This window comes from Hyposmocoma kahamanoa, unplaced genomic scaffold (genome assembly GCF_003589595.1).
Source record: "Hyposmocoma kahamanoa isolate Upper Pololo Valley unplaced genomic scaffold, ASM358959v1 244, whole genome shotgun sequence".
Lineage (NCBI taxonomy): Eukaryota > Metazoa > Arthropoda > Insecta > Lepidoptera > Cosmopterigidae > Hyposmocoma > Hyposmocoma kahamanoa.
In genome coordinates, this window is record NW_020653761.1 from 34047 (window position 1) to 46992 (window position 12946).

Genomic DNA, 12946 nt, shown 5'->3' on the forward strand with positions numbered 1-12946 from the left:
TGTTATAGTTGTCAGTGGGGAAAAATCGGAAACGGGTGGATGGTTTTAAGGAACCGAGAATGCCTAGCAATGGCTCTTGTTTACTCAAAATTAAATATAATATTATTTACCAATAAATACGACGATGGAATTGCATTATCATGTAATCTAGTTACATTCAAAGTTCTATTAAAATTTGACACTTCAAAATGGAGCGAACAGACGAAGGTGATATTTGTTTATGTTCGGCAATCATATAATTTCCAACCATTCTTTCTTTCTTTTTTCATTTGTAGGTATACTTTAAAAATAAAAAAAATAATAATGAAAAAAATAAAAACCTCGTAGTGAATTGTTTTAATAACAGAATATCGATATGTCTGCTTACAAGAACAACACTATCTCAAAATAATCGTTATTAACAATCTTCAAAATATACTAACAAACAGGCAATCAAAAGTAACCAAAGCAAAATTCGGCAAGACATGAATAAACTACTTAAATGAGTCTAATTACACGAGATATTTGTGCTATTGTATAATTTATAGACAAAAAAATAACACATGCCGGTGTAATGTAGCATTCGGTTGATTTCCGCCTTTTCTATTGCCGCACCTCTTAAGGCCGCAGCGACGCATTTTAATCAATATTTATTGTTCTCACTGTCAGTATTTTTGTCCAAATTTGTTACAATTCATGCGAAAATTCAAGAAAACCTTTGGCCAAACATTGGTTTCGACATTTCATGTGTACTCATACTCAAGGAAGGGCAGAGATGTGAAAAACTGCTTATTTTTTCAAACGTCATCCTTTTTTAAAAAAAGCGTGCTTTTTAAAAGGCTTTTTCACTTATACGCTTTTTAGTTTGAAGCTACCAAAATCGTTTAGATAACATTTAAGCGCATAGACTTTTATTTTAAAAAAGCTTGTAACATTGTGTTAATAGCGAAACGCAAGAGTATATGGTTAAGCTAAGTTTTTTTGAAAAAAAAACGAGTTATTTTTTTACTTACAGTCAATTCGGGTAACTTTGAACATTTTTTGGCGTTTTTCTAATAATTTCAAATTTAATTATGTTTCTTAACAATTACTTTATTAACTGACTAGTGTTCTTTTAAGCCCTTTTTTCGTTCTTACAGAAGGAATTTAGTAATTATTCAACAAAACTGTTCTAGATTTGCTCCAAAAGTCACATTCAAAGTTGCCTTGAATTTTGGGTAACTTTGAATAAGATTAGCCTTCGATATGGAAACCGTATATTTTCTAGATATTTTACAGTTTGTGGAAGATTATACGACATATTCATATTTTTTAGATGTGAATCTGTCCAAATATTCCTGACAGTGCGTTCAAAAACGACATTTGACTTGGTATTGCCATAATAAAACGAGACGAACTAATTTAGTTGAAATGAAAAACTTGTTTTTTTTTTTAGATTTTTTAATTAATGCGAATAAAAATGAAAATTTTCTGTTTAATAATAAATTCTACGCTTATTTAGCTATCAAACGAGATCAAAATGAATCACCTATAACATTTATTTTAGGCAAAGTAAATACATAACAAAAATCTATTCACCCCACTCATTGAATAAAATGTCGTCATCAATATAAATACGGCCGCCTTTTCTAGATAGCTGTTGCTCTTTTATAATATTCCCAATATCGGCTTTATTAACTTGACATGTCTCAACGTTAGAGGGCCAAGACCAACCTCCTAAAAAGCATTTTTGGAGCACTGAAACAGTAATTTCCAAAGGAGTAACTTTTAGAACTCTCCCTGGAAACAGACTATCCTATTCTCTAAAAACACAGTCAAACACATTCAAAGTTACCCAACTTTCTCTGTTTGGTAACGACGTCAAAATCTAATTCGTTTTACGCGTAAATACAAAACCAAATTAAATTATTCTTTAAAAAAGCGATATATAAACCTCTACTTAAGTGTGGAAACCAAAACTTACCAGTCAATTTTCAGATTTATATATTTAATTCCGATTCTAAAACTGAGCAACAAATCACATCAAACTACTTTCGCCAAGAAAAAACCGCGAAAGTTTAAAAAAATACAATTTAACATTACTTTTTTCGTTCATAACTTTGGCTTAACAATTTTGTTCCGATTTACACAGTTTCAATACTAAAAATAAAAGATTGTCACACATAAAATAAATTTTTAAATCTTTTACGCAACTACGTTCAAAGTTACACCTCGATTCAAAGTTACCCGAATTGACTGTATGACATAACATTATTAAAAATTTTTATTGAATTGATATTCAATTATTTTTTTGTGAAATTATTCCACTAGTTTGCTTAGTTGGTGTCTGGCACGGTAAGGTGGCACCATGGTGGCACGGTAAGCTGGAAGACGTCGGTTCTAATCCGGCCGGACACACTTACATCAATTTGCTCTAAGCAAACTCTACGTGAGTCTGGATTGAAGAGAAATAATTGTGAAGAGGTGCTTATTTTATCTTAAATTGAACGTAACATTCCACCAAATCAATAAAGGTTTTGTCTCAGCTTGTCATCAAAATATTTTTGGCTCTAGATTTTAAATATATTTATTTTTTGACCTTTTTCATATGGGAATGTCGTAATTACAATGATGTAAAGTCAAGGACGTTTTTAGTTAAATAGTTGGAAAACATTGGATTTTATTTGATAAGTATAGAATGTATGCTCACTGAGTGTAGAAAACAATTTATGTTACGTGATTACTAGGTCGATATTATTAAAAATCGGTATTTTACATCGAACTAGACCTGCTTCTTGCTTCACTAATAACTTTTCCCTTGTCAATGTCATGATGACTTAATGGAGAATTTAAATAAGTCACTATACTATTTACATTATATAATAAAACATGAATTCTCGATATTTATTTCGTATTTGCAATAACATTATACGGCCCGCAGTTGTTTGTAGATACAAAAGTTACAAAGCAATAAAACGTCCTGACCCGGAAAAAATGAAAATGCCGGCGCTAGAGTCTCTGCCAAATTTGATGGATATTTTAAAAGAGAAAATTAAGTTAAACGGGCCTCTTACGGTGGCTGAATACATGCATATTATTATAACAAACCCTACAGAAGGGTATTACATGAGGAAGGAAACAATTGGAGAATCAGGAGACTTTATAACCTCGCCCGAAATCAGTCAGCTTTTTGGAGAAATTGTGGCGATTTGGTTCTACGTGGAGACGCTGAAAATGTATCCTGGAAAACCCTTGCAGATTGTGGAGCTCGGGCCTGGGAAAGGAACTTTATTGTGGGACATGTTGAGGGTTATGATTATTCTTTACAGTTCTTTGCTTCATTATATATTATTCATATGATATTCGAAGTTCTCTTTTTGACTTTTTAAAAATTACACTTCTTTAACATATCGTAACTACGTTGCTTTGCTGGTATGCAGATTTTCCTTATCTGTTTTACTACTTAAACATTCTATTTAGAATTATTTTCCTATTATACTGAATACATTGCATTTTACACCTTTTTGTATTTATGTCTTGTAACATAACTTTTAATTTGCGTGTTGGTATTCTGCAGCTGACTCTCATGCTTATAACTCAAGCTGCTCTAGAAATCTTATCTATCTGTCACCCTGGTATGTGTAACAATTTTATCCATTAATTTTTAACTTCATCTAACATTGCCAAGCATTTCTCGGATTTCCCAAGATTTTCTGAATGTTTTGTCTCTTATTTGAATGTTTAAATAAAATTGCAGGTTCTGCACCGAATAGGATATCATCCGTCAGAAGTAAGTCTCCACTTGGTTGAAATATCTGACACAATGGTAGAAATGCAGGCCCAGCAACTATGTTTTAAACATAACGTAACTTCAATTGACTGCCCTTATTATCATGAGGTAATAATTTTTTTGTTTTATTATATACACTCAGTTTCAGTCACATGTTGTATAATATAATTCGTGCAAACTTTAAATTAATTCATACAATACAATAGCCAATTTGGTCGCATGCTATACAACTCTGTAGGGCTAGACCGCTGTGAACAGGTGCGACGCGACATGCGAGATGATAAAACTCTCTCGCAGTTGTTATTTTCTCGTTGTATGTAGCATGACTTGACATGCCAAACGTAGGCTCCAAGAGTAGATGCAGTTGAGGGCGACATAGTATGTGTTACTATTTACATAAAAAATATTCAACTTGCGTTGTATTCTTGTGTGATAAAACCGAATCAGTAATAGAGATACACCATTTTATTCGTTCATTGAGTGAATTAGAAAACACAATGACGTCACATCTGTTAAAATTCTGGGTTATTTTGAATCAACATGGCGCTAATTGGGAAAAACGTAAGTTTTTATTGAATTAATTTTGCTTATCTTACCACTTTCGGTAGTTATATAATTGTCATTTGTTGAATTTTACTCGTTCATTATTTTCAAACAAATTGTATTATATATACTAACTTGTTTCAACAAAACAGAAAATCATTTACAAAATACATAATAAAATTTTAAAAGTAAATTTTACTGCAATCGAAGAATGTATTTTCATTATGTTTGTGATAGCATATTTACATTACTTGTGTTTACCGTAGAATACAATTATATGCACCTAGTTTATCTTAGTGTTATTTACTATGTAATTAATGTACTCATACTTTATACAATTTCAGTGTATGAAGTAATAAATTTAATAAAACTTGATGGACTGCATGTCGTGCCTGAAGATGAAAGCTGAATGTCTCCGCTTGCAGCGATTGCTAGCCAAAAACTGAAACCAGAGAGAAACAAAAGTGTGGTGAAGTAGAAGCACATAAGTAGTATTTCCTAAAAATTCTATGTAAAAGACAAGACAAATTTGTTTCATTACTTCAATCATGGAACAGCCAGGAGATAAAAGATTTCGTCAGTTCTGTGATGTTACAGATTCATGGAAGAAATAGGAAGTACCTGTTTCCTTATTATTATTTACATGAAGTTCATACAAAATTTCAACTTGTTGGCTGTTATAGGCAAATTCAAGGGCACTAACATGTATACAACCTACCAACTTACCTAACCTTGGTCAAAAATGTGTATAAACATGTCTTATGTTATTCATTATAAGGTATATGCAAAAATGCATCTGAACAGTTGGTAGAATGTATACATGTTATTCACATACATACATACTTACATACATACAACAGGTTGTACTGTTTTTAATAAGTATTCTTTATTTTTTAGTCATGGCGTGGCAGAGTTTGCTTATCACTTAATATTTATCATCGGACATAACAGAAATAAATGAAATTGAGGTACAGTTTGGAAGTCAACTGGACTCTGAATCAGAAGATGATGGCCCTCGTGTATACCTGATCCAGAGATTTTAAAAAATACTACTTGTATGATAATAACCATTTTTTCACTGTGGATTAATCCTCTTTACTTAGGTAATAACACTGATCACTTTAATTAGTGATTATTTATCTCAAAACCTTTAATTGTTAGTTACCTGTATGAAAATAAATTGATTTATCAAAGCTGTACTATTATTTAACCACTTGTAGAATTATATTTACGTATTTTCACTAATACTCATTTAAGTCTGATACAAGTCATGGTATTATATTCTAACTGTTTTCTATTTCCATCCTTTTTTTTATAAAGTTATTTTTATTAAACATAATACAAATATTCTTTATTGCACACAAGAACAAAATACATTAAAAAACCAAAAGACGGGTGCAACAAGCTGCCTTATTTTTAAGATTCTTCAAGGCAACTTTCGGGTTACAGGATAAACTTAAAGGTAATCATTATTTGAGGGCGCAAAAACTGCGATTGAATACGAATTTATTACAAATATTGTTCTTGCTCTAATAGACATATAATACTCAAATAAATAAAAAAATACATACATACATATTATCACGCTTATTTTCTATCGGGGTAGGCAGAGACTATGGACCTCCACCTGCTATATACCTGACAAACATCCTTCGCCTCATCCACTCCACTCCAAAATACATATACTTACAATAATTATTATCACTGAAGAAAGAAAAGAGCGATAGGTGTAAATGAATATCAGTAAAAATAATATTATAAATAGAGTAAGAATAAGAGAAAAGAATAATTAAAGTATATAACGTTGTAAATTAATAATTATTTTATTTGTTTTATTTATTGTTAAAAAATGTATCTGGAAGAGTCCCGTGTCCAGCGTGAAGCGTATAGTTAGGAATATCGAGCGAGGAATGCGCACGAGCCATTTTTTATAGGCGACATCTGGTCCGGTTCCTCGCCCTACTTGTGGGGTATCAGGCAAATGCCGCTTGGACGACGGCGCACTCCGAAATCTATCCTAGCGAGGGACGCACGCGCATTTCTCTAATAATAGCGTTTTCATATGCGGTCTTCGCGAAATACATTTTTTTTGTAATTGAAAGTCATTAAATCTTTAGTGTTTTTAAACCCACTTGTTTGGTAAGTGTTGAACACTAACTAACTTTCCTTTGCCTATTATGATTTCTATAATATAACGCTTATTTAAATTGTAGTCGTAACGGTTTTTTGTGCTTTTCCCACTTCTTCGTTAACTGCCGTTGTCACAGTCAGGGGAGCAAACCGTGGACAATTGCTAACTGGATCAATGGGTATTCCAGGGTCCGAGGTTCCCGATACTGTTGTTACCATTCTCCGCGTCGGCTGGCCTGAGCCCAGAGATCGACACCGTACCCCGGACGTCTATTCGGCGGACGGCTGTCAACCCGCATCCCGGACTTCATTTCGGCGGACGGATCCAGTCCTGGGGGTCTAGCTCTCGATCTCCGTCCGAAACTATTACTCTCAAATAAGTAATATTCGACAAAATTAAATGACAAGTATGAAGCTTCATTCGCATCACGCGTCTTTGTTCTGTTCTGTTCTGTTTGTCGTGTTCTGGTTCATCCAACCCTGGACGTCACTTCGGCGGAACAGCCAGGGGAGTACCAGCTGCTGGTTGTTGGAAGGCAAAAAGTGCAGTATACACTGCACCTTTGGGTTTTAAACGAACCGCGCCCAAATAAATTTGTTTACAAGGGTAGTTATTTTTTTTATTTAGAACTCCCACCCGTAACAATATTTAAGTAGAAATAATATTTTTTCTAGTAATACATTGATAAGAACAAAAATATTAACTTTTATTCCTCTGTTGCGCACCATAAGCCTCGAAGACAAATATCTCGCACTTTGACGTTTAAATGCGAGATATTTGGCTCTTAATAAACAATCGTGTTACGCACAGCGCAGCTATCAACCGCCAGACGAATGGTGCAATGACAAATAAATGCGACGCGACAAGCACCGTCGTGCTAACGGATCTCGACGTACCAATATCTTGCGCTTCTATGTCGTTTCTCGCTTCAGTCGCGCCCTGTCGTGCTAGCCCCACTGGGCTAGTAGCTCGAATGCATAACATTTTTTACCACGAAAAATAGCCAGCAAAATATTTGACTATACAATCAATAGGGCTGGACTCCACTGAGAGTAATAACAAAGTAAAATAAGAGAAGTATGATAACTCCGTACAGTATAACAGTGCGGCTTATAAGTGTGCGCAACCGCCGCGTGGCATGTACATTCGCAAAATAATCAAACGCGCGTTGGTACGGTTACGACCAGTGTTATGCAACACAAGTGCATTGTGAGATTATGTAAATGTGTCTGTTCATACACGGCACTCGGTGGGTGTGCATACATACAAGCCATGCCGCTACATTTGTATGGAGTTACCATACTTGTTTTATTAAACTATGGCAGCACCCTTTCCATTATGATGCAACAACCCATCTGTCTATAACCAACAAGGATGATTGCAGGATGAAGTAAAAAGAAAAGTTCTTTCATCTAAACCACATTACCCACTTATCACATAATGTACCCAAGAAGAGATTTTTTAACTTTTATTCAACAATAAATACTCTGTTTTACAAAATCAATTTGTTTGTTTTTCAGGGTGAAACAGTTAGTGGTATCAAGGTATACTGGTATAATGATCTCAAAAAAGTACCTACGGAATTCTCTTGGTATATTGCTCATGAGTTCTTTGATGTCATGCCTATACATAAATTTGAGGTAAGTATATCTCGCTCAATCAAAATTAATTGTGTTTTATTTTTGTAACATTCCTTCCTTCATGTATAGAAAACTGACAATGGTTGGAGAGAAGTTCTAATTGACTTTGATAAAGATGGCAAACTGCGATATAGGATATCAACAGATATGACCGTGTCTGCTAAGACCCTTATAAGACCACCTTTAGACACGGGTGAACGTACTGCATTGGAGATCAGTCCTAGAACTTTGGGTATAGCCAGGCAGTTGGCAACAAGGGTCGATGCTCATGGAGGAATAGCACTTATAGCTGATTATGGACATGAAGGAGAGAAAGGGGACACTTTCAGGGTATGGTTTACTCTTTGTTGATCTTTATTTTCATAACAAAATACATTATTTGTCAACACAAAACAAGTAAGACAGCACGTCTCCCTTTGCAGTTAACATGTAATAAATCCTATGACACTTACAACACTACTCTTCAAGATCCAATAAGTAAAGCTCAGTATATAATTTACTTTGCATGTTCACATCTTAGTTTAAAATGACAAAGATTATTTCCAAAACAAAATTTTGCTATTGCTTAAGACTTAACAAAATAAGTGAGTAAAAGTACGTAGAAAAAGTAAGAAGAAGCATAAATTAATAACGGACCCCACACAAAACTCGAACCTTGTATTGCGGGACACAGACTGGTAGACAAGTTATCTTCACTACTATGACAAAAGTTAAATATGATAGACGTCAGTGACGTCACATTGTTGGTTGACTTCCCTTATAAATACATTTCATTCAATCATAGAAGACTGAAGTTGAATTTATACATATAATGTTTTTAGCCGAATTTTCAAAATTAAAAATGTGGGTTTCAACAATAAAACTACTCCTTTTTTCTCTTTTTATCGATTTTATTGTGCCTCTGAACACCAGGTAATCGTTATAGTCGTATATTAATTTCGCGTAAGGCAATTTATAGAGTTTATCTTCTGTGATCTCAATAGGATACTGAACTAAAATAGACTTTTTATATAGAAAGGGAGATGGAGACTATACATGTATCCGCCTAGTGGCTAAAAACGTCTCGATCAATCAGAACACGAACCTAGTTCGTGATATGCAGTCGCTCGCACAGACAGTCCATCATGTAGCTCATCCTCAACCTAATGCTTTCCGGCAGTATAATAACTATCTTAATATTACTTTCTAATCCTACAGGCTTTCCATAAGCATAAAGTGGTAGACCCCCTAGAATTACCAGGCCAATGTGATCTAACAGCTGATGTGGACTTCACTCAGATCCGAATAGCTGCATCGAAAACACCCAAAGCAGATAACTATGCAATCGTACTAGGTCCTGTTAAGCAACGGCTTTTCTTACAGAGATGTCAGGCTGAAGCTAGGTTACAGGTGAGAACTAAATAATTAATTTAATATTTAACCAATGCGATAGAGTTACACAAATAAATGTTTATTTTTTTTATTGAAAATAGAACGTCATTTATTAATTAGAAGGTCTTCGATTTTACAATTAAATGGATTCTTTCATTTACTATTTTATAAATTGAAACTATGCTGTTTTGTATCAACTTACACACATCTTTACAGTCTAGCTGAATTTTAATGTAATGTATAAAACTCAAGTTATTAAGGGCCGTATTCTAGAACTCTACTCAATGCTCTAAACAGGATTTGAGTATGGTTTATAGCACTCGAAATCATACTCAAGTCCCTGCCATTAGGGTCGTATTTCCAGTACTTGTGTTTCCAGTGCAACCCTGACTTGAGCATTGAGTAGAGTTCTAGAATGCGACCCTTAGTCTTTAACAACTGCTTTGTATCATTTTATAAATGACCAGTTAATATTTAATGTTTCTTTTCTCTTTTTTTATTTTATTAATATGTCGTAACAGTTTTATTTCGTAACAAATACTTTTCATCAATTATGAGCGGAGCTTTGAATCTCCTTTTTATCATTCATCTGATTCCAGGTTTTAATGGATAACGCAAATGATGATATAGAGAGAGAAAAAATTAAAGGAGGTTATAAAATGATGGTAGACCCTAACAAAATGGGCGATAGATTCAAATTCATGGCGTTTTATCCTTCAGCAGCAGGGGAGATATTAGAGAAACATCCACCACTTGGATTCTCAGATTATGTTCCCCCATTTCTGAAACTGAAAGAAGATTCGGCCATTGAACCGGCGGCTACGACTTAATTATATACTAATACCATAGTTATTACTGTTAATTGTAGAACATTGTATTGTACTAAATTTGTTTATTATGTTTCATTTCAATTATATAAAAAATTGTGGCGCATTTATATTGTGGCGCACTTTACACCAGGTCGACAGGCAACCGCTGTCGCTTGTTCGCCGTAGGCGGCAAGCTCCCCGATATTAAAATTATTTAGTCATCTAACGACCGTAGTTCGCAGCCGAAATTGACCGAAGCGACTACATAGGTGTAAACGCTAACGACCGTAGTTCGCAGCCGAAGTTGACCGAAGCGACTAGGTGTAAACGCTACGGGCGACACGGTCTCACAGTCTTTTTCACGTCTTCGACTAGCGACGACAGTCGGCCGAACGGTGTCTGTGGCCGCGCATGCTGGGCAAAGTTGCCAATTTGTGGTGAATTCCGTAAACTGTGGGGATTGGACTAATGCGGAATTTATACATGTTATTATTTTTTTTTTTTTTTTTTTATTAAGGCATTGGCAAAGCCATCAGCCTAAACATGAAGTTTAATTATGTTTCTGTAAATATGGCCGCCACAAAGAGGATAGGCAATTTGAGGCGGCGTGCTTGGATTGACTCGGGATTCCTTAAAACGGGCCGATACGGGTATTTTAGTCCGAGATTCGTATAATTTCGCGTTTTAATCTTCGATTAAGGCACAATAGCACTATCCTATTCCACTTTAAACTAGATTGCACAAAATAATTGAAAGTCAAAATAAAAACGACACTTTTCCCTCCAAAAGGTCCAGAGCGAATTTTATACATGTTACATCTATTAATGTAACCATAGCTAATATATCGATAATTTCGTTTTTAATTTTTTTTTAATTTGGTAACATTGACTTACAATTATATTTGGTAATTAGTAAAAAATATGAATTACGATCATACATTATTGATATTTTGCATTACTCGTTTGTATAGAAACAAGTGTGCGATGCGTTCCCAAATTTATAAATAGTTTTTTGCTTGTTGTATGCGTTGATGTGGCAAAAAACAATGACCGAATTAAAAAATAATAATAATATAAGTTTTTTTCCGAGATAATTATGTGGGGAAGTTTTGGCCTATTATTTAGGAACTTTGTCAGCGATACCGACAGACCACTCAGTGTAAACAGCATGTCGACTGCGTCGCCTTCGATAAGGCGAAGTAGTCTTCCGAGTGCGGTAGGTAGACGACTTGGTGTAAACGGCGAGTGGACTGCGTCGTTTTGGCAGGGCAAAGTAGTCTGCCGAAGGCCCAGTGTCAATAATAATAATAATAATAACGCACACACTCAACTCAAATGCGGCCATTATTCTAGTGTGACCATACCATAATCGACTTTTTAAGACTTGTCGCAAAAATATTAATTCTTCGGTCCGCAGTGTAATTTTTCAATTTAATAACTTGTAAGATACATTTAACTTTGTACCTATATTAAACAATTATATCTAACCACTTAAATTGACTATCCCAAATAAGCTATGTCCATTAAAAACGAATTATCTTTGATTTGCCTTGATAAAAGCCAAAAGATTCTTGAGAAATTACAAGACATTATAGGGGAACTTGCAGTATTTTGGTTTGACTCGATAGTTTTACCATGTCTTACTGTCTACACAGGAATAAACTTATTCCAGTGGCACAATTTCTGAATCTCGAGAATTCTCAGCTTTAATCTAATTGCACCTAGAAAGTCGTGAATTAGACGCAATAATTTTAAAGGTGTTCAATTAATTTCAGTGATACGTACATTTGGAATAAAGTCATTCTAAGATTTTGCTACGAGATTGCTAAGTCCCACTTTAGTCCGTTTACGCGAAGATTATAAAATTACAACTATACGAACATAAAAATATTTTTTAGTTTATATATTGGATTAAATGTGAATTTAATAACAATAGTGCTGAAAACCAAAATTTAGCCAGTTCTCTGTAGTATTTAAAGAGAAATATCTCCATATAAAAATTGTGCAAAGTTAAATATTTTATTCTTCAATAATTCGTTTTAGACTTTAATTTAAGCTTATTTTCAGGATTTTATATGATCGAATGAGACCGTATAGCAAAACAGTTTTTCGAATTTCTCCTTCGTGGGTTCGCCTTAATATCGTTATTAGTCATTTTCATGAATCTACTTGGTTCAGCAGTACTGTACCTAACTCGTGCAGGCGGAAGGTTACTAGCTATGGCCAAGACCAGCAGTTCTATCTACGAATTAGAAAGATATATATATCTCATAATATAGGTTATACTTAATAATCTTACATATTTACTCTGGTAAATGTGTAAGATGAACTACAAAATTTAAGGCATACATTCAAAAGGTTAGGGCATTATAGAGGCTTGCCTGGATTCAATAATATTGACAGAGCCATCGATTGCACTCACGTTAAAATAGTGCACACACCAGGAGTCCAGCACCATGAGGCTTACAGAAATAGAAAATCGTACTTCTCAATTAATGTGCAGGTACTCTTACATCATTTATTTATCTACAAGTAGAAAATCTTACAAGATGTTTTTGAAGTACCTAGTTACTCAATTCTTTATATCAATAAAATTGTACATGATTTTACAGGCTATTGCAAAACCAGAGGGACAATTTTTAGACATAGTTGCAAGATGGGCTGGCAGTACTCATGATAGCAGGATTTTCCAACTCTCATCAATA

The 12946-nt window shown here is 34.2% G+C and overlaps 1 protein-coding gene across 1 annotated transcript; it reads left to right on the forward strand.

Annotated features, from left to right (window-relative positions):
• Positions 1-2847: 2847 nt before the first annotated feature.
• LOC113228830 (protein arginine methyltransferase NDUFAF7 homolog, mitochondrial) lies at positions 2848-10691 on the forward strand. Its single transcript, XM_026462234.1, has 6 exons — positions 2848-3267; positions 3716-3856; positions 7943-8062; positions 8132-8392; positions 9260-9451; positions 10033-10691. The coding sequence occupies exons 1-6, from the start codon at positions 2848-2850 to the stop codon at positions 10261-10263; spliced, it is 1365 nt and encodes a 454-aa protein (XP_026318019.1). The 3' UTR covers positions 10264-10691.
• Positions 10692-12946: the final 2255 nt, after the last annotated feature.